Source organism: Cervus elaphus, chromosome 9 (genome assembly GCF_910594005.1).
Source record: "Cervus elaphus chromosome 9, mCerEla1.1, whole genome shotgun sequence".
In the NCBI taxonomy this organism is placed as follows: domain Eukaryota; kingdom Metazoa; phylum Chordata; class Mammalia; order Artiodactyla; family Cervidae; genus Cervus; species Cervus elaphus.
Window position 1 is genome coordinate 59,080,066 of NC_057823.1, and position 13,966 is coordinate 59,094,031.

At 41.6% G+C, this 13,966-nt stretch overlaps 1 protein-coding gene across 7 annotated transcripts in view; it reads right to left on the minus strand.

Moving 5' to 3' along the window:
* The window catches only part of PPP2R2B (protein phosphatase 2 regulatory subunit Bbeta), a 512,720-nt gene that overhangs the window by 113,088 nt on the left and 385,666 nt on the right, over nucleotides 1-13,966 (minus strand). For all 7 annotated transcript variants that reach the window (XM_043913169.1, XM_043913170.1, XM_043913168.1 and 4 more), the window contains one exon: nucleotides 8,841-8,953. In XM_043913169.1, the coding sequence (XP_043769104.1) occupies nucleotides 8,841-8,953 (113 nt within the window). The remainder of the gene's footprint in view (nucleotides 1-8,840; nucleotides 8,954-13,966) is intronic.

Sequence of the window (13,966 nt, forward strand, 5' to 3'; positions counted from 1 at the left end):
AAATGTACATAAAACTGCTCAATGCAGAGTCTATCACTAGAAAGGGCTGAATCAATGCAGCTGCTTTTATCAGTAAACTTAAACCAGTGGTTTGTTTAATCATTTCCCTAAAAAGCAGACCAGGCAGTTTAACTAGCTGCTTTACCAAAATGATCACTTTTGGGAAAAAAGTGTGTTTAGCCAACCTGTCAAATCCCATGAACTATTAGCAATAATTCTGAAGATTCAGAATTCAGAGCTGGTGAATGCCCATGCCTATTTGCCATGGTGCCTTAAACTATGTCTAGGAGGGTGTCTAAACTGCTACCAATGGGATGTGCAAACATCAAGGTCATTTCAGGTGGAAAATGTTAGTCCAGGAAAGTCACATAAATGTGTGTGTCCTTTCTTTAGCAAGTGGTATAGGGAAAGCTGGACAGCAGCATATAAATCAATAAAGTTAGAGTACACCCCCTTGCCACACACAAAAATAAACTCAAAATGGCTCAAAGACATGATGCCATAAAACTCCTAGAAGATCACAGGCAAAACATTCTTTGGCATCTTTGGCATAAATCATACCAATGTTTTCTGAGGTCAGTCTGTCAAGGCAACAAAAACAAAAATAAACAAAAGGGACCAAATTCAGCTTATATATACAAGCTTTTGCATAGCAAAGGAAACCATAAACAAAACAAAGACAAACTTACAGAAAGGGACAAAATATCTGCAAGTGATGGAACTGACCATGGCTTAATTTCCAAAATATACAAACAGCTCATACAGCTCAACAACAAAAAACCAAACAACCCAATCCCAAAATGGGCAGAAGACCGAAATAAGAAATTTCTCTGGAGAAGAAATACACATGGCCAATAGGCGCATAAAAAGATGCTCAACGTCTCTAATTATTAGAGAAATGAAAATCACAGCTATAATGAGGTACTATCCCACATAGGTCAGAATGGCCATCATCAAAAAATCTACAAATAATAAATGCTGAAGAGGGGGTGGAGAAAGAGAACCCTCTTACACTGTTGGTGGGAATATAAATTGATACAAATCTATGAAAAACAGGATGGAGGTCCAGTAAAAAACTAAAAATAGAACTACCATATGACCCAGCAAGCCCATGCCTGGGCATATACCTGGAGAAAACCATAATTCAAAAGACACATGCACCCCAGTGTTCATTGAAGCACTATTTATAATAGCCAGGGCATGGAAGTAACCTAAATATCCATCAACAGAGGAATGAATAAAGAAGATATATATGTATATGTATATACACAATGCAGAGAAGGAAATGGCAACCCATTCCAGTACTCTTGCCTAGAGAATCCTGTGGACAGAGGAGCCTGGTGGGCCGCTGGTCATAGGGTTGCACAGAGTCGGACATGACTGAAGCGACTTAGCAGGCATGCATTCATTGGAGAAGGAAATGGCAACCCACTCCAGTATTCTTGTCTGGAAAATCACAGGGACAGAGGGCTGCCGTGTATAGGGCTGCACAGAGTCGGACACGATTGAAGTGACTTAGCAGCAGCAGCATATCCACAATGGAATATAACATATACACACAATGGTACACACACACACACACACACACACACACACACACACACACACACTTACATACAATGGAATATTACTCAGCCATAAAAAGGAATAAATTGTGTCATCTGCAGAGCCGTGGAGGGGCCTAGAGAATGTTATATAGAGTGAAGTAAGTCAGAAAGAGAAAAATAAATATTGTGTATTAACACATATATTGGAATCTAGAAAAAATAGTACAGATAAACCTATTTGCAAAAGAAATAGAGACACAGACACAGAGAACAAACATATGGACATTTGGTGGGAAGGAGAGAGATAAATTAGAAGATTGGGATCAACATGCATATACTGCTATGTATAAAAGAGATAACTAACGAGAACCTACTGTTTAGCACGGGGGGAAAAGCAGGTACAGTCTGCAGGACAAATATTAAGTTAACCTTAAAAATGCATTTCAATATACAGTAAGTGCAGACAAATATTGTTTGACACCACTTGTATGAGGTATGGATGGAGTGGAATATTAGTCATAAAAAAGAACAAAATAATGTCATTTGCAGCAATATGGATGTATCTAGAGACTATGTGAAGTAAATCAGAAAGAGAAAGACAAATACCACATGATATCATTTACATATAGAATCTAAAATATGACACATATGAACCTACCTGTGAAAAAGAAATGACGTAGAGAAGAGATTGGTGGTTGCCAAGGGTGGAGGTTTGGGGGACAGGTGCAGTGGGAGGTGGGTTAGCAGATGTACGCTTTTATATGTGGAATGGATAAAGAGCAAGGTCCTACTGTATAGCACAGAGAACTATATCAATATCCTATGATAAACCATAATTGGAAAGAATATAGAAAAAAGAACGCATATATAACTGAATCACTTTGTTGTTCAGCAGTAATTAACACAACATTGTAAATCAGCTATATTCAATAAAAAATTAAAGAATGTGTGCATCCTGAACTCACAGAACTAGTCATGAGCAGAAGGCACATGTGTAAAAACATGATGTAATTTAACCTTTACTCTAAAAAATAGCACATGTATTGTGTGCTCAGCTTTTGGCAGAATAGCCTTTGCAGCCATCAGCCTTGCCCTCCACTTCCCCCAAAATATAGCTCATACATTAAGAAAGCTTTGCCAAAGAATTGTAAGAGTCCCAAATAACGAAATCCCCCTGCTCTGAAACCATGAATTAGTATTTTCTTAGGATGCAGCTGTAGGGAATCATAATGAAAAGCATCAGATTTGGGGTCAGATGGACTAGGTTCAAATCCCAGCGCCACCACTTTCTATCCTTGAGATCTTGAGCAAACATTTACTGAGTACCCAGGATGTGCCTGAGCTACAGGAGAGAAGACGCGTGGTTCCTGCTCTCATGGACCCTCCCTTTTAGGGAAGTGGGAGGGGAGGCCAACAGTGGACGAGTGATACATCTGGCCAGGAAAAAAGCTAAGACTAAAGCGGCAGTGGTTTTGGTGTGAATGTAAATTGGTACAGCCACCTATGGAAGAGAGAATGGAGGTTCCTTACAAAACTAAAAATAGAGATGCTATATGATTCTGCAATCCCAGTCCTGGGCATATATCCATACAAAACTATAATTCAAAAAGATTATGCACTGCGGACTCCTTTTTGAAAAAACTTATTCTATTAAGGCACTTGTCTATTTTTATTGATGCACAGCTAATTTACAGTGTGTTGGCTTCTGCTGTGCCACAGGTGATTCAGTTATACTTATGGATACATTTTTTTGGTATTCTTTTCCATTATGGTTTCTCAGAGGGTACTGAGTACAGCTCCCTGTGCTATACAGTAGGACCTTGTTGTTTTACCCCTTACTTCTTGAAGTAGTAGTCCCACACCCATGGATCTCCTGCCTGCATCCTAGGGCTCAACACTGAAACCTTCGCATAGGCTACAAGAACTTCAGTGCTACTGTGCTTATCCAAACTCTACCCAGCCTCCAGAAGTTAACGTGATATTATATTCACAATAAGAGAGGATTATAAGAAGAAACAAAGAAAAAAGGGGCAGGGTAAGGATACCAAGAGTGAATGGGAAGATGTGAGTGTGCTGTTTTCCCTACAGAATTCTAGGACAGTTTCTCTGAGAAGGTGGCACTTGAGCAGAGAAATGAGGAGTGAGGCTTTGGATGATCCAGAAAGGGTAAAAGAACCTACCGAGAGAGTCACTGTTAGGACAAGATGATACAAGGATATACAATCCAGCATCTGGCCCGTAGTAAGCACTCAATAAATGTGGCTGTTATTATTATTATTATTAGCTATAAGGAATATCCATTAGAAAGCCTGAGTTCATTACATCCCCTTCATTTTGCAGGGGGGCTGGTTATGGCAACTCACAGGTTGGGAGCCCACACCTTCCAGACTCAATATTTGTATCATAACTGGTTCAAAAGCACATTTCCACCTGGCCTGAGTTTCCTCAGCAGCTGAGCCTAATGAGGGAAATAATAACTCCAGGTTCATTCTGCATGGACACATGCGCTAAGTGTGATTTCTCACCACACAGCTCCCCTCCTGGGCTAATTAAATTACTTCAACTGTGAGTTTCTGCTGCCAAGAAAGGGCCTCCTAGCTGTGGGCTTTGGGAAGTTGAAAAGAAGGGCATGGAGACTCTTGCTAAGTAGAACTATGTAAAACCTCAGGGTGAGGTCAGAGGTCTGGAAATGTGTGTGCATGTGTGGATGAGAGAGGAGAAAGGCAGAGAGAGACACATATACATGATAACAGCACTAATTATTAAGAAAACCATTTAAAGGCCCAATGTCCAATGTCCGTGTCCAAGTGGAAGAGTCATAGCTCCTGATCTTTAGTCCCAGCTTGGAAGTACCCAGGTGACAGACACTGGGTAAGTCATTTTCCCTCTCTGAGGCAGCATCATGTTGAAGGGTTCAGGGCCCTGTAGATCAGGGTTTGATGCTTAGCCTTGCCTGGTCTTGGACATCTTACTGAAACTCTGAAGCTCACAGGTTCAACAGAATTTAACAGTGAACTGTACCTCATGAAGTAGCCAATGAGATGCAGTGTGCAACATGGCATACAGTCAGTGCACAATAAATACTAGCTCCCAGCATCTCTACCTGCCAAATACCAGTCCTGCCTTCCTCGCTGACTGGTCTCAAGATGAATCAGGGAATTAGGTAAGTAAACAATTTGTGATAAAAATGGTATTTTACAGCTTATAAGGTGTTATTATTAAACTCTCATCATGATTATTACTTTGAATGTTATAATACTTAGTAGGAGATACAGGGTTCATAGAAGTGCTTCTCATAGTCTCTGTGGGTAATGAGTGAGTGGATTTGAAAGGTTATCTTGCATGAAAAAAGAAAAAAAAAATAACCACACTCATACTTTGAAAAGCTGAGCCTCCCAGAACTGAAACATAGCAGGTTCATTACTCAGTGAGGATTAATTAGCTGTCGGGTATTATTAAATATTCTTACTCTCAAAATCCACGTAGAACTGGAAACTATGAAAGTGAATGAGAGGTAATCACAGGACAGGGAAGGGGAAAAAAAAGCCACAATTGCTGGCAATGCAAATTTCAAGAGCAGAGCATGTTAGTAAATTACGGTCTGATTAATATCACATCAGCTTATTCTCTGCTTGGAGTCACTGTTCTGAAACAATGGTTTTCAGGGTTGCCTGGTGTTTCTTCTTGTACCACTGGAATCAGAGAGAAAGAAGGCTGGCCTTTTCAGTGTTTGCACTGAAAGAACGCTGGAGTGTGGATGTTTACACTGAAATGAGGATACTTAAAAGCCTAGGAAGGTAGGCGAGAATTTTACAATATGATAGCGAATGCATTTTGTGAGTTGGTATATTAACTGTTGAGATGATCGAAAAGTAACAGAGGCTCATAAAAAACTAAAGCCTGGAAGAGCCTTAGAGTTGCTAAAAGTCCAGGGATAACAGATCTCTTTGTCTCAATCACCAGGGGCTCATGACAAAAATACTGATCCCTCTGGACCCCTCAACTTGCTGCAGAGGATCACTGGGACTGAGTCCTGGGAATCTGCATTTATAACTGGCCCCCATGGTTGCAGGACCATCGCCATTGTGCAGTCCTCTGTTCAGTAGCTTAGAAACTAAGTGTGGAGAGAAGAAATGTGATTCATTGGCCCAAGGTAGTTCACTGGCCCACAGATAGTTAATAAGACACAAGAACCAGAACTGGGGTTTTCTAAGTCCCAGCCACCTGTCAGGGTCTCCTTCCATGTTTGATATGTACAAGTCCACTTTATAATATCACTGCATCATTCGGGGGACAATCTCTGTGCTAGTGAAATTTACAGAGTCAGTCTCTCCTCTTCATCACGGGAATGGCATTCTCCTAGAGGCTAAACAGATGTATGAAATCACACTGGATGCATGGATAACTGGAATTCATAGTGCAGCCTGGAGGTGGCACCTGAGAAATTCCATCCACAAAGCGAACAAGGGCAAGGTAACATCTGGGCAGAAGTTCACGTTATAAACTCCCCAGTGGCCCCCTGATCCATTTCTCCCATAGGATTGCAAAGTCCTGAGGGATGAAATACTGTCTTACTCTTTCTGTATCAGCAGCACTGTGCTTGCCACTTAGTAGACATCAGTCAATACCTTAAGCAGTGAAGACAATAGTATAAAAATTATATGAAAAGGAAAATAGGAATTTTCTCAAACATGTAGACAACCTACTATCACTAGGGGGTAATAAGAGCCATGAAAATGCTGCTGATGAGAGTAATACTAAACCATCAATACTGAATCCTCACAACAATCCCGGGAAGTAGTGCCCATCCCTCAACCCTGTTGTGCAGATACGATATGGCAGGCACGAGGCACTTAAGTGATGTGTCCAAGGCCCCAGCCAGAGAGGAATGGAGCCAGAATTCTATCCCAGGACAGACTGACTCAGTGTTCATACTCTTCACTACTATGCCTTCGGGTCTCCAAAACCTCTAAGCAGTTACAGCACTGACCCTCTCTGATAAGGTGGATGTCCATGGCCATTCTCCATGTTGAAGGCACAGGCAGACAGGAGGAAACAGCCACCAATGTTTGTTGGCCCATAAGAAGTTCAATAGAAGAGCAGGTATCAATTACTACTGCATACACATGCAACAGGCCAGATCTATAGCCAGCAAAGAGTCTGTGCTCAAAAAGCATCTGCTGAATAACAGATGAGCAACTGAATGAATGAATGAACAAACCAACAAGCTAGATAATCATGGAACTCAGTGATCATTCAGGTCCCACATCTGTCTCTAAACGTAGGAAAACAACCTCTTTTTCCCACAAGTACTTCCGTGTCTGGGCTTTCTAGGTGGTTCAGTGGTAAAGAATCTGCCTGCCGATGGAGGTCACAGAGGCTTTGACCCTTGGGTTGGGAAGATCCCCTGGAGAAGGGAATGGCAACCCACTCCAGTATTCTTGTCTGAAAAATTCCATGGACAGAGGAGCCTGGCGGTCTACAGTCCATGGAGTTGCAAAAAGAGTTGGACACAAATTAGCTACTAAACAACAACAACAACTTCTGCATCTCTTTTCCTAGGTTTTGGTCTTTAGTACAGCTGCTGGCAGCTGAAAGCACATATTTTACCCAATTCTGGAAGTTGCCTGGAGCCAGAGCTGGTCTCAAAACCTGCCTGCTTTACCATTCACATTGAGCACTCCAAAACTAAAGTCATCACTCAGTCCTAAATCATTTTACTCTTTATGCAGAGGGCCATCCTTTAAAAGTCAGCTTTTAGAAATCCGTTTCTAACACCATTTCCCTGCCAGACCTATCCTGGTCTCCCAGAACCAAACATAAGCTCTTCCTCCTTTGATCAAACCGCAGCTCTGACTCTCACTGCATTTATCTCACTCTATATCACTGCAGATGGGGACTGCAGCCAGGAAATTAGAAGACGCTTACTCCTTGGAAGGAAAGTTATGACCAACCTAGACAGCATATTAAAAAGCAGAAATATTACTTTGCCAACAAAGGTCTGTCTAGTCAAGGCTATGGTTTTTCCAGTGGTCATGTATGGATGTGAGAGTTGGACTGTGAAGAAAGCTGAGCACCGAAAAATTGATGCTTTTGAACTGTGGTGTTGGAGAAGACTCGAGAGTTCCCTTGGACTGCAAGAGATCCAACCAGTCCATCCTAAAGGAGATCAGTCCTGGGTGTTCATTGGAAGGACTGACGCTGAGGCTGAAACTCCAATACTTTGGTCACCTCATGCGAAGAGTTGACTCACTGGAAAAGACCCTGATGCTGGGAGGGATTGGGGGCAGGAGGAGAAGGGGACAACACAGGATGAGATGGCTGGATGGCATCACTGACTCAATGGACATGAGTTTGGGCAGGCTCCGGGAGTTGGTGATGGACAAGCAGGCCTGGCGTGCTGCGATTCATGGGGTCGCAAAGAGTCGGACACGACTGAGCGACTGAACTGAACTGATGTAGTGTTATAAACATTTACATGTTAGTCCTACACATCCTCTTTTCTTTCCAGACTGTGCACATCTGAATGGCAGGGAGGAAGCTACTTAGACTAAGAGTAGAGGTCATTTCTAGAGTACCAGCCATGGAGTAAGGGCTTTCCATCCATACTGCATTTTAGCTTTAGAAGTCCACGCACAGTAAGGTACTAGGTTCACTGTTTTACAGACAGAGAAACTAAAAATAACTTGCATGACTGAAATTCAAAAAGAGAATGTGACAGGAAATGCTACTTAATACTCTGCAATGGACTATATGAGCAAAGAATCTAAAAAAAGAAAGGATATATGTAGAACAGATTCACTTTGCTGAACACTTGAAGCTAACACAACATTGTAAATCAATTATACTCCAATAAAAGTGAAACAAAAAATGAAAAAGGAACGTGACTATGTAAGTGACAGAATTTGAACCCAGGCCTGTGCCTGTTCGATTTAAAAGTTCATATTCTGCTTCACAAGATTCCAACTTCCCATATGAGTCATCCTAGCCCCGTACCTTGAAGATGCTCAAGACGCTTTTGATGATGCAAACAGACTGAGGCTAGGAACACACTAATGTATAGCGGTCCTGTGGGCAAGTGCTTGGTGACAAAAGGAAATGCGTGGACTTATAGTCATCACAGTTTGGTGCCTTCTTGCTCTTCCATCTGCCACCAGAGACTCAGGGAGCCTGGGTTTCTGTCTGATCTCCCTCCCTCACAGCTGAGAGCTGTAACCCTCAATAGCAGCCAGTGTGCGGCCAAACTTCCCTGGACCCTGGTTGCCAGGGAAACTGAAAGACGGCTGTGCTCACCCGCAAGGTGGTGATGGTGGCAGGATCTCGCAGCCGGCCCTCCTCATCTTTCAGATTGTAGCCTTCTGGCCTCTTATCACGCTCGCTGACTTTCCACAGCTTCACAGTTTTATCTGTGGAGGAAACCACAATGACAGTGAGAGTAAGCTCGTAAAGAAGTTTATTTATTTATTTTCTTTTGCAGGATGGAGGTGGGGGTGGTGGGGCAGGGAAAAGAGGAGGTCAATGGACGGGACTGCTATGGAAGCTGGCTCATGTCAAGGACTAAGTGTGCACATCTCAAGGTCTTTGAGGGCAGAGTTCATGCTTCCAAACAAAACCATTTATTGTGCTGAGAGAAATGGCTTCCGTTAGAATGGACTGTTAAAGCTATAGCTTACATATTAATTGGGTTAATTCAATAAAAATATGCCCTGAACCTTATTCAAGAGTGGCCACAACATGTACAGAATTAACGATGTAACCATGTTCACACTTGCCATGGAGAATTTATTCAATGTTCACAATAACCCTGAGATGTAGGTCCAATGCTTGCATCCTCCCTCGCTAACACTGTCCCTGCTGCTGCTAAGTCGCTTCAGTTGTGTCTGACACTGCAACCCCATAGACGGCAGCCCACCAGGCTCCTCCATTCATGGGATTTTCCAGGCAAGAGTACTGGAGTGGGTTTCCATTGCCTTCTCCAAACACTGTCCCTAGCCTGACCCAAAAGGCCCCCCATGACCGCACCCCTAGGTCCTCATGTTTTATGGTTTCACTGTCTACCCTACTCGCTGCCACCTCTCATGTTTCTGCCATCTGGCTTCCTTACAGCTCCTTGTATGGGCTAACCCTACTCCCACATTTTGCACTAGCTGTGCCTTCTGCCAGGAAAGCCCTTTACCCTCTTTTCACAAGACTTTTTCCTTCACTTTACTCTCTCTGTTTATGTCCCAACTTCAGCAGAGCCTTTCCTAATTAACCTACAGAAAGATGTTTCCCTCACCATTCTCCATCCCCTCTTCCTGCTTTATTTTTCTTCAGAGTACATTTAATTACCTAGCAACTTAGTTATCCTGCCTTCCTTGCTAGAACATAAAATCATCGAAGACAGGGATTCAGTCTGTCGTGTTCCTAACTACACCTTCAAGCACCTGCAAAGGTTGTTGTTCAGTTGCTCAGTTGTGTCTGACTCTACAACCCCATGGACTGCAGCACACCAGGCTTCCCTGTCCTTCACCATCTCCCAGAGTTTGCTCAAACTCATGTCCATTGAGTTGGTGATGCCATCCAACCATCTTGGATGTTCAATAAATATGGGGTAGATGAATGAATGCATCTCATTTATACAGTGCCTCTTGCTGGCAGTACTCAGGGAAGTAACACGAGAAGGAGATTCATCTGAACGCTTTCCCCTTTCAGGCTCTCTTCTGAGTCCCCTGCTGGAAAAGACTTTTCTCACCTTTATACTGTCCCAGGACTTTACACCACTTCCTGACCCCTGTCATTCTCTGTAGCAAATAAAACAGAGGTGAGGACTCGAATGCTCATGGGAGGTAGTCAGCGCCAGGGGAACGAGTGAAAGGGCTGGGGTCTCAGGGGAGCTGGAGGTGGCATGCCCCGTTTGCAGGCCTTCCATTCTATGTTTGTTTTTTTTTAAAGTAGAGTTGACTTACAATGTTGTGTTAGTTTCAGGTGTATAGCACAGTGCTTTAGTTATATATATATATATTCTTTTACAGATTCTCTTCCCTCACAGGTTATTACAAAATGTTGAGTATAGTTTCCTGTGCTGTATAGTAGGTCCTTGTTTGTTACCCACTTAATATATAGTAGTGTGCATATGTTAATCCATTTTTTAAGGAAACATATTTGGGTCAAATAGATCACGCCTGTGATGGCATGCCTTCGCAGGCCTTTCTTCTTGGATCCTGTGTTCACTGTCCATTCTCATTCTTCTCCCGGACGGCAGGGACCCCGCTGCCTCCTCTGTGTCTTGCTCCGTGCCTGCACAGGGTGGCTTTGAAAGCAGACAACCCTGGACCACATCCCCATCCCAACTCCAGCCCCCATGCGGCCGGGGGCTGGGGTCCCCATGCGGTAGGTGCCTGACTGGTCTTGGGGTGACACCCAAATGAGGGTAGCAGATAGGGCAGGAAGAGGGGTACAGAACGGCCAGCTCAATTTGAATTGCAGAAATAGGAGTCATTTTTTTAGTATAAGTATGTCCCTAATATTCCAATCTTACAGACAGAGATACTTAACTTCTCTATGCCTCAGTCTTTTTATTTGTAAATTGGGGAAAGCAGATGTCTTTCTCATGGGACTCTTTGCGGGTTAAGTGGAAGACTGCATGTAGAGAGTTTAACCCAGGGTCGGGTTTCTAGTCATGGTTCACAGATGGCGGTGCTGTTGGTAAGAGGAAGCTGGGCACCTACTCTGCAGTAATAAGACGCTGCTCTGACAGCATGGGCAGCACCCGTGACGACATAAGCACATCCTATTTCCTTCCTGCAAGGCTGTCAGGGGACGAGAGCCACCCCTCCACCTGCCTGTGCGAGGATCCCCCAGTTTGTCCGCTCCCACCCCCTTCCCCATCTCTCCTCTGTGAGTGCCCCGTCCTCAGCAGTCTGAAGAGCGCCAGCCACGCGGTGAGGTGGCCTTCCTGCCGTCATCTGGCTGTTCTAACAGAGAAGGGCCCCCGCTTCCTAACATGTGGGCATCACACAGGCTGTGTCTGCTGGCACTCCTGTCGAGTCTGCTAAGGGTAAGATCTGTGCTTTCAGCCCGGCTTGTACGAGGACAGAAGGCAAAGAAGCCTCTCCTAGATGCTGTGTTGAATTTAGAACTTTCTAGCAAAGCTCTTCTGGTCTGAATATAATGACCTGCTTTTTAAGGTGGGAAAATGAACTTGGGCCATATTTATATAGTCACTTGATTAACTACTAATCAGAGATCAGAGTAGATTAGCTACTAGAGCTCAGAAGAACCCAAATCAGTGAATTTTAGTACCAATTATTTCCTATTGCTTGGCTTTGGAATGTATTCCATCCTAATGGCAAGACAATTCTCATATTTTTCTTATTATGAATGATAAATTACTATTCCAAAAAAGAGAAAAATTAGAGGTAAAACATAAAGAATAAAAATTCTTAAAATCCCTCCAGTCCAGGACCACCATTATTAACAGTTTACAGTACAGTTAATAATACAGTTACAGTCTGCAGTATTTTTTCTATGCATTTTTTGAAGAGGGGTACAAAACCTATAATAATATCACATACATAGATTTATATTTCTCATTTTATTGTAAAACTGGTACATATAATTGTAGAAGATGAAAATGAATATAAAAGTAAAAAAATAAAATAAAACTTTCTCAATTCCACTAGACAAAGACAACTATTATGAAAATTTTGTGTATATCCTTATATTATATTGGATGTGGAATTATATAACTGCTTTTAATAAATGTAACATACTATACATAGCTTATACTATGCCTTTCCCCCAATCATTTATCTATTTATACCAACATCTATCTCCACTTAATGTATAAATGAGAATTAGTTAAAGATCTAGAAATGGGAGACATTAATAAACTACAGAAGTCATACAATGGAATACTATGCAGTCATTGAAAATGTTACAGTATTTTAGGAGAAATATTTCACAATTACAAAGATATTCCTGTTACTATTATATTATTAAATTAAAAATCTGGTTGCAAAGTTATAGAATATGTCTCATTTTGGGTAAGAAACAGATTTATCCAAGTCACTTTTCTATTCCTTTTAAAAAACCATTAACAGCGGTTCTCTTTGGATAGGAATACTTTCCGTATCTTCACTCTGCTTCTCTGAATTTTCTAAATTTTTTACAATGAACAATTACTACTCTCATAGCATGAAAAACAAATTAAGTATACCTTTTCACCTGATCATAGGTATTATGATAGAAGTAGACATCTAAGTAAAGTAATGCGTCTTCAGCTGGTGAATAATTTTAAGGTCTAGCTTCACAACTGAATGTTGGTTTTATTTTTCATTAAAAACTGTAAAGCTGGGACTGTATTCTAGCAGAAGATTAAAAACTGTACCCAGCTATAATGAGATAAGCACAATTTTTTTAAAAAGATAATTGATGGTGAATTCAATTCGATTCCCCATGGTTAGGATGCCTGGAGTCATTCTTGACTTTATTATCACAATTTTTCTTGACTCAGTATCTTGAAGCTTTGTGGATAAAAAAGTCTGAGAAACATGTGGCTGATACCATGAGTAATGGCTTTTTCTTCCTTTCAGCTGGCTCTCTGAGTAGTTTATCATTACTTGTGGCATCTTTAAACACAATCTTATCATCTATCTTCATTGTCTCTTTTGTACAGTAATTCCGATTGTCTTCCATTAATTTTTGCATGTTAACCTATTTGCCTTAAGGGGAATTCTCAACCTTAATATTAGTATAAAAAAGAAAATCACATATGAGCATGGGGATTTGTCTTCTAAGAATCATTTTGAGATGCTGGTGGCATATGAAATAGCATCCCAAATGGGAAGATAATATCCTTGTTAATCAAAAACCTATTTAAAAACTCAATTAACAGAACATTATGCTATATAATTAATCTTCATTGCATTTCACTGGTTTCTTCCCCATCCCCCCACAAAGTAGTTAATATGTCTTTGACTTTTATTATAATAATCAATAGGCTAAATTTCATAATACAAAGCTAGCCTAGAGAAGATAATCAGATACTTTTTCTCTGCCTGAAGTAATTAAGTCAAAATCATCAGAAGTTTCTTCCATTCTAAGTTGTGTTGAGTCTGTTGAGCCTTTGAGTAAAACTTGAAACTGAGAGAGAAGAACTTGAAACAAATTCACTTATGGAATATCAAGATCAAAAGATCTCCTGGAGAAGGGAATGACAACCCACTCCAGTATTTCTGCCTGGAGAATCCCACGGACAGAGGAGCCTGGCGGGCTACAGTCCATGGGGTCCCAAAGAGTCGGACACAACTGAACAACTAACACAAAAATGTAAACAAAACAATAAATACAGTTATGAGAAAGAATTAAATTACTTGGAATCTGGAGAAACAGATGAGTGGAAATCTGGTCATGTTGAGATAAGCTATGCTTGAATA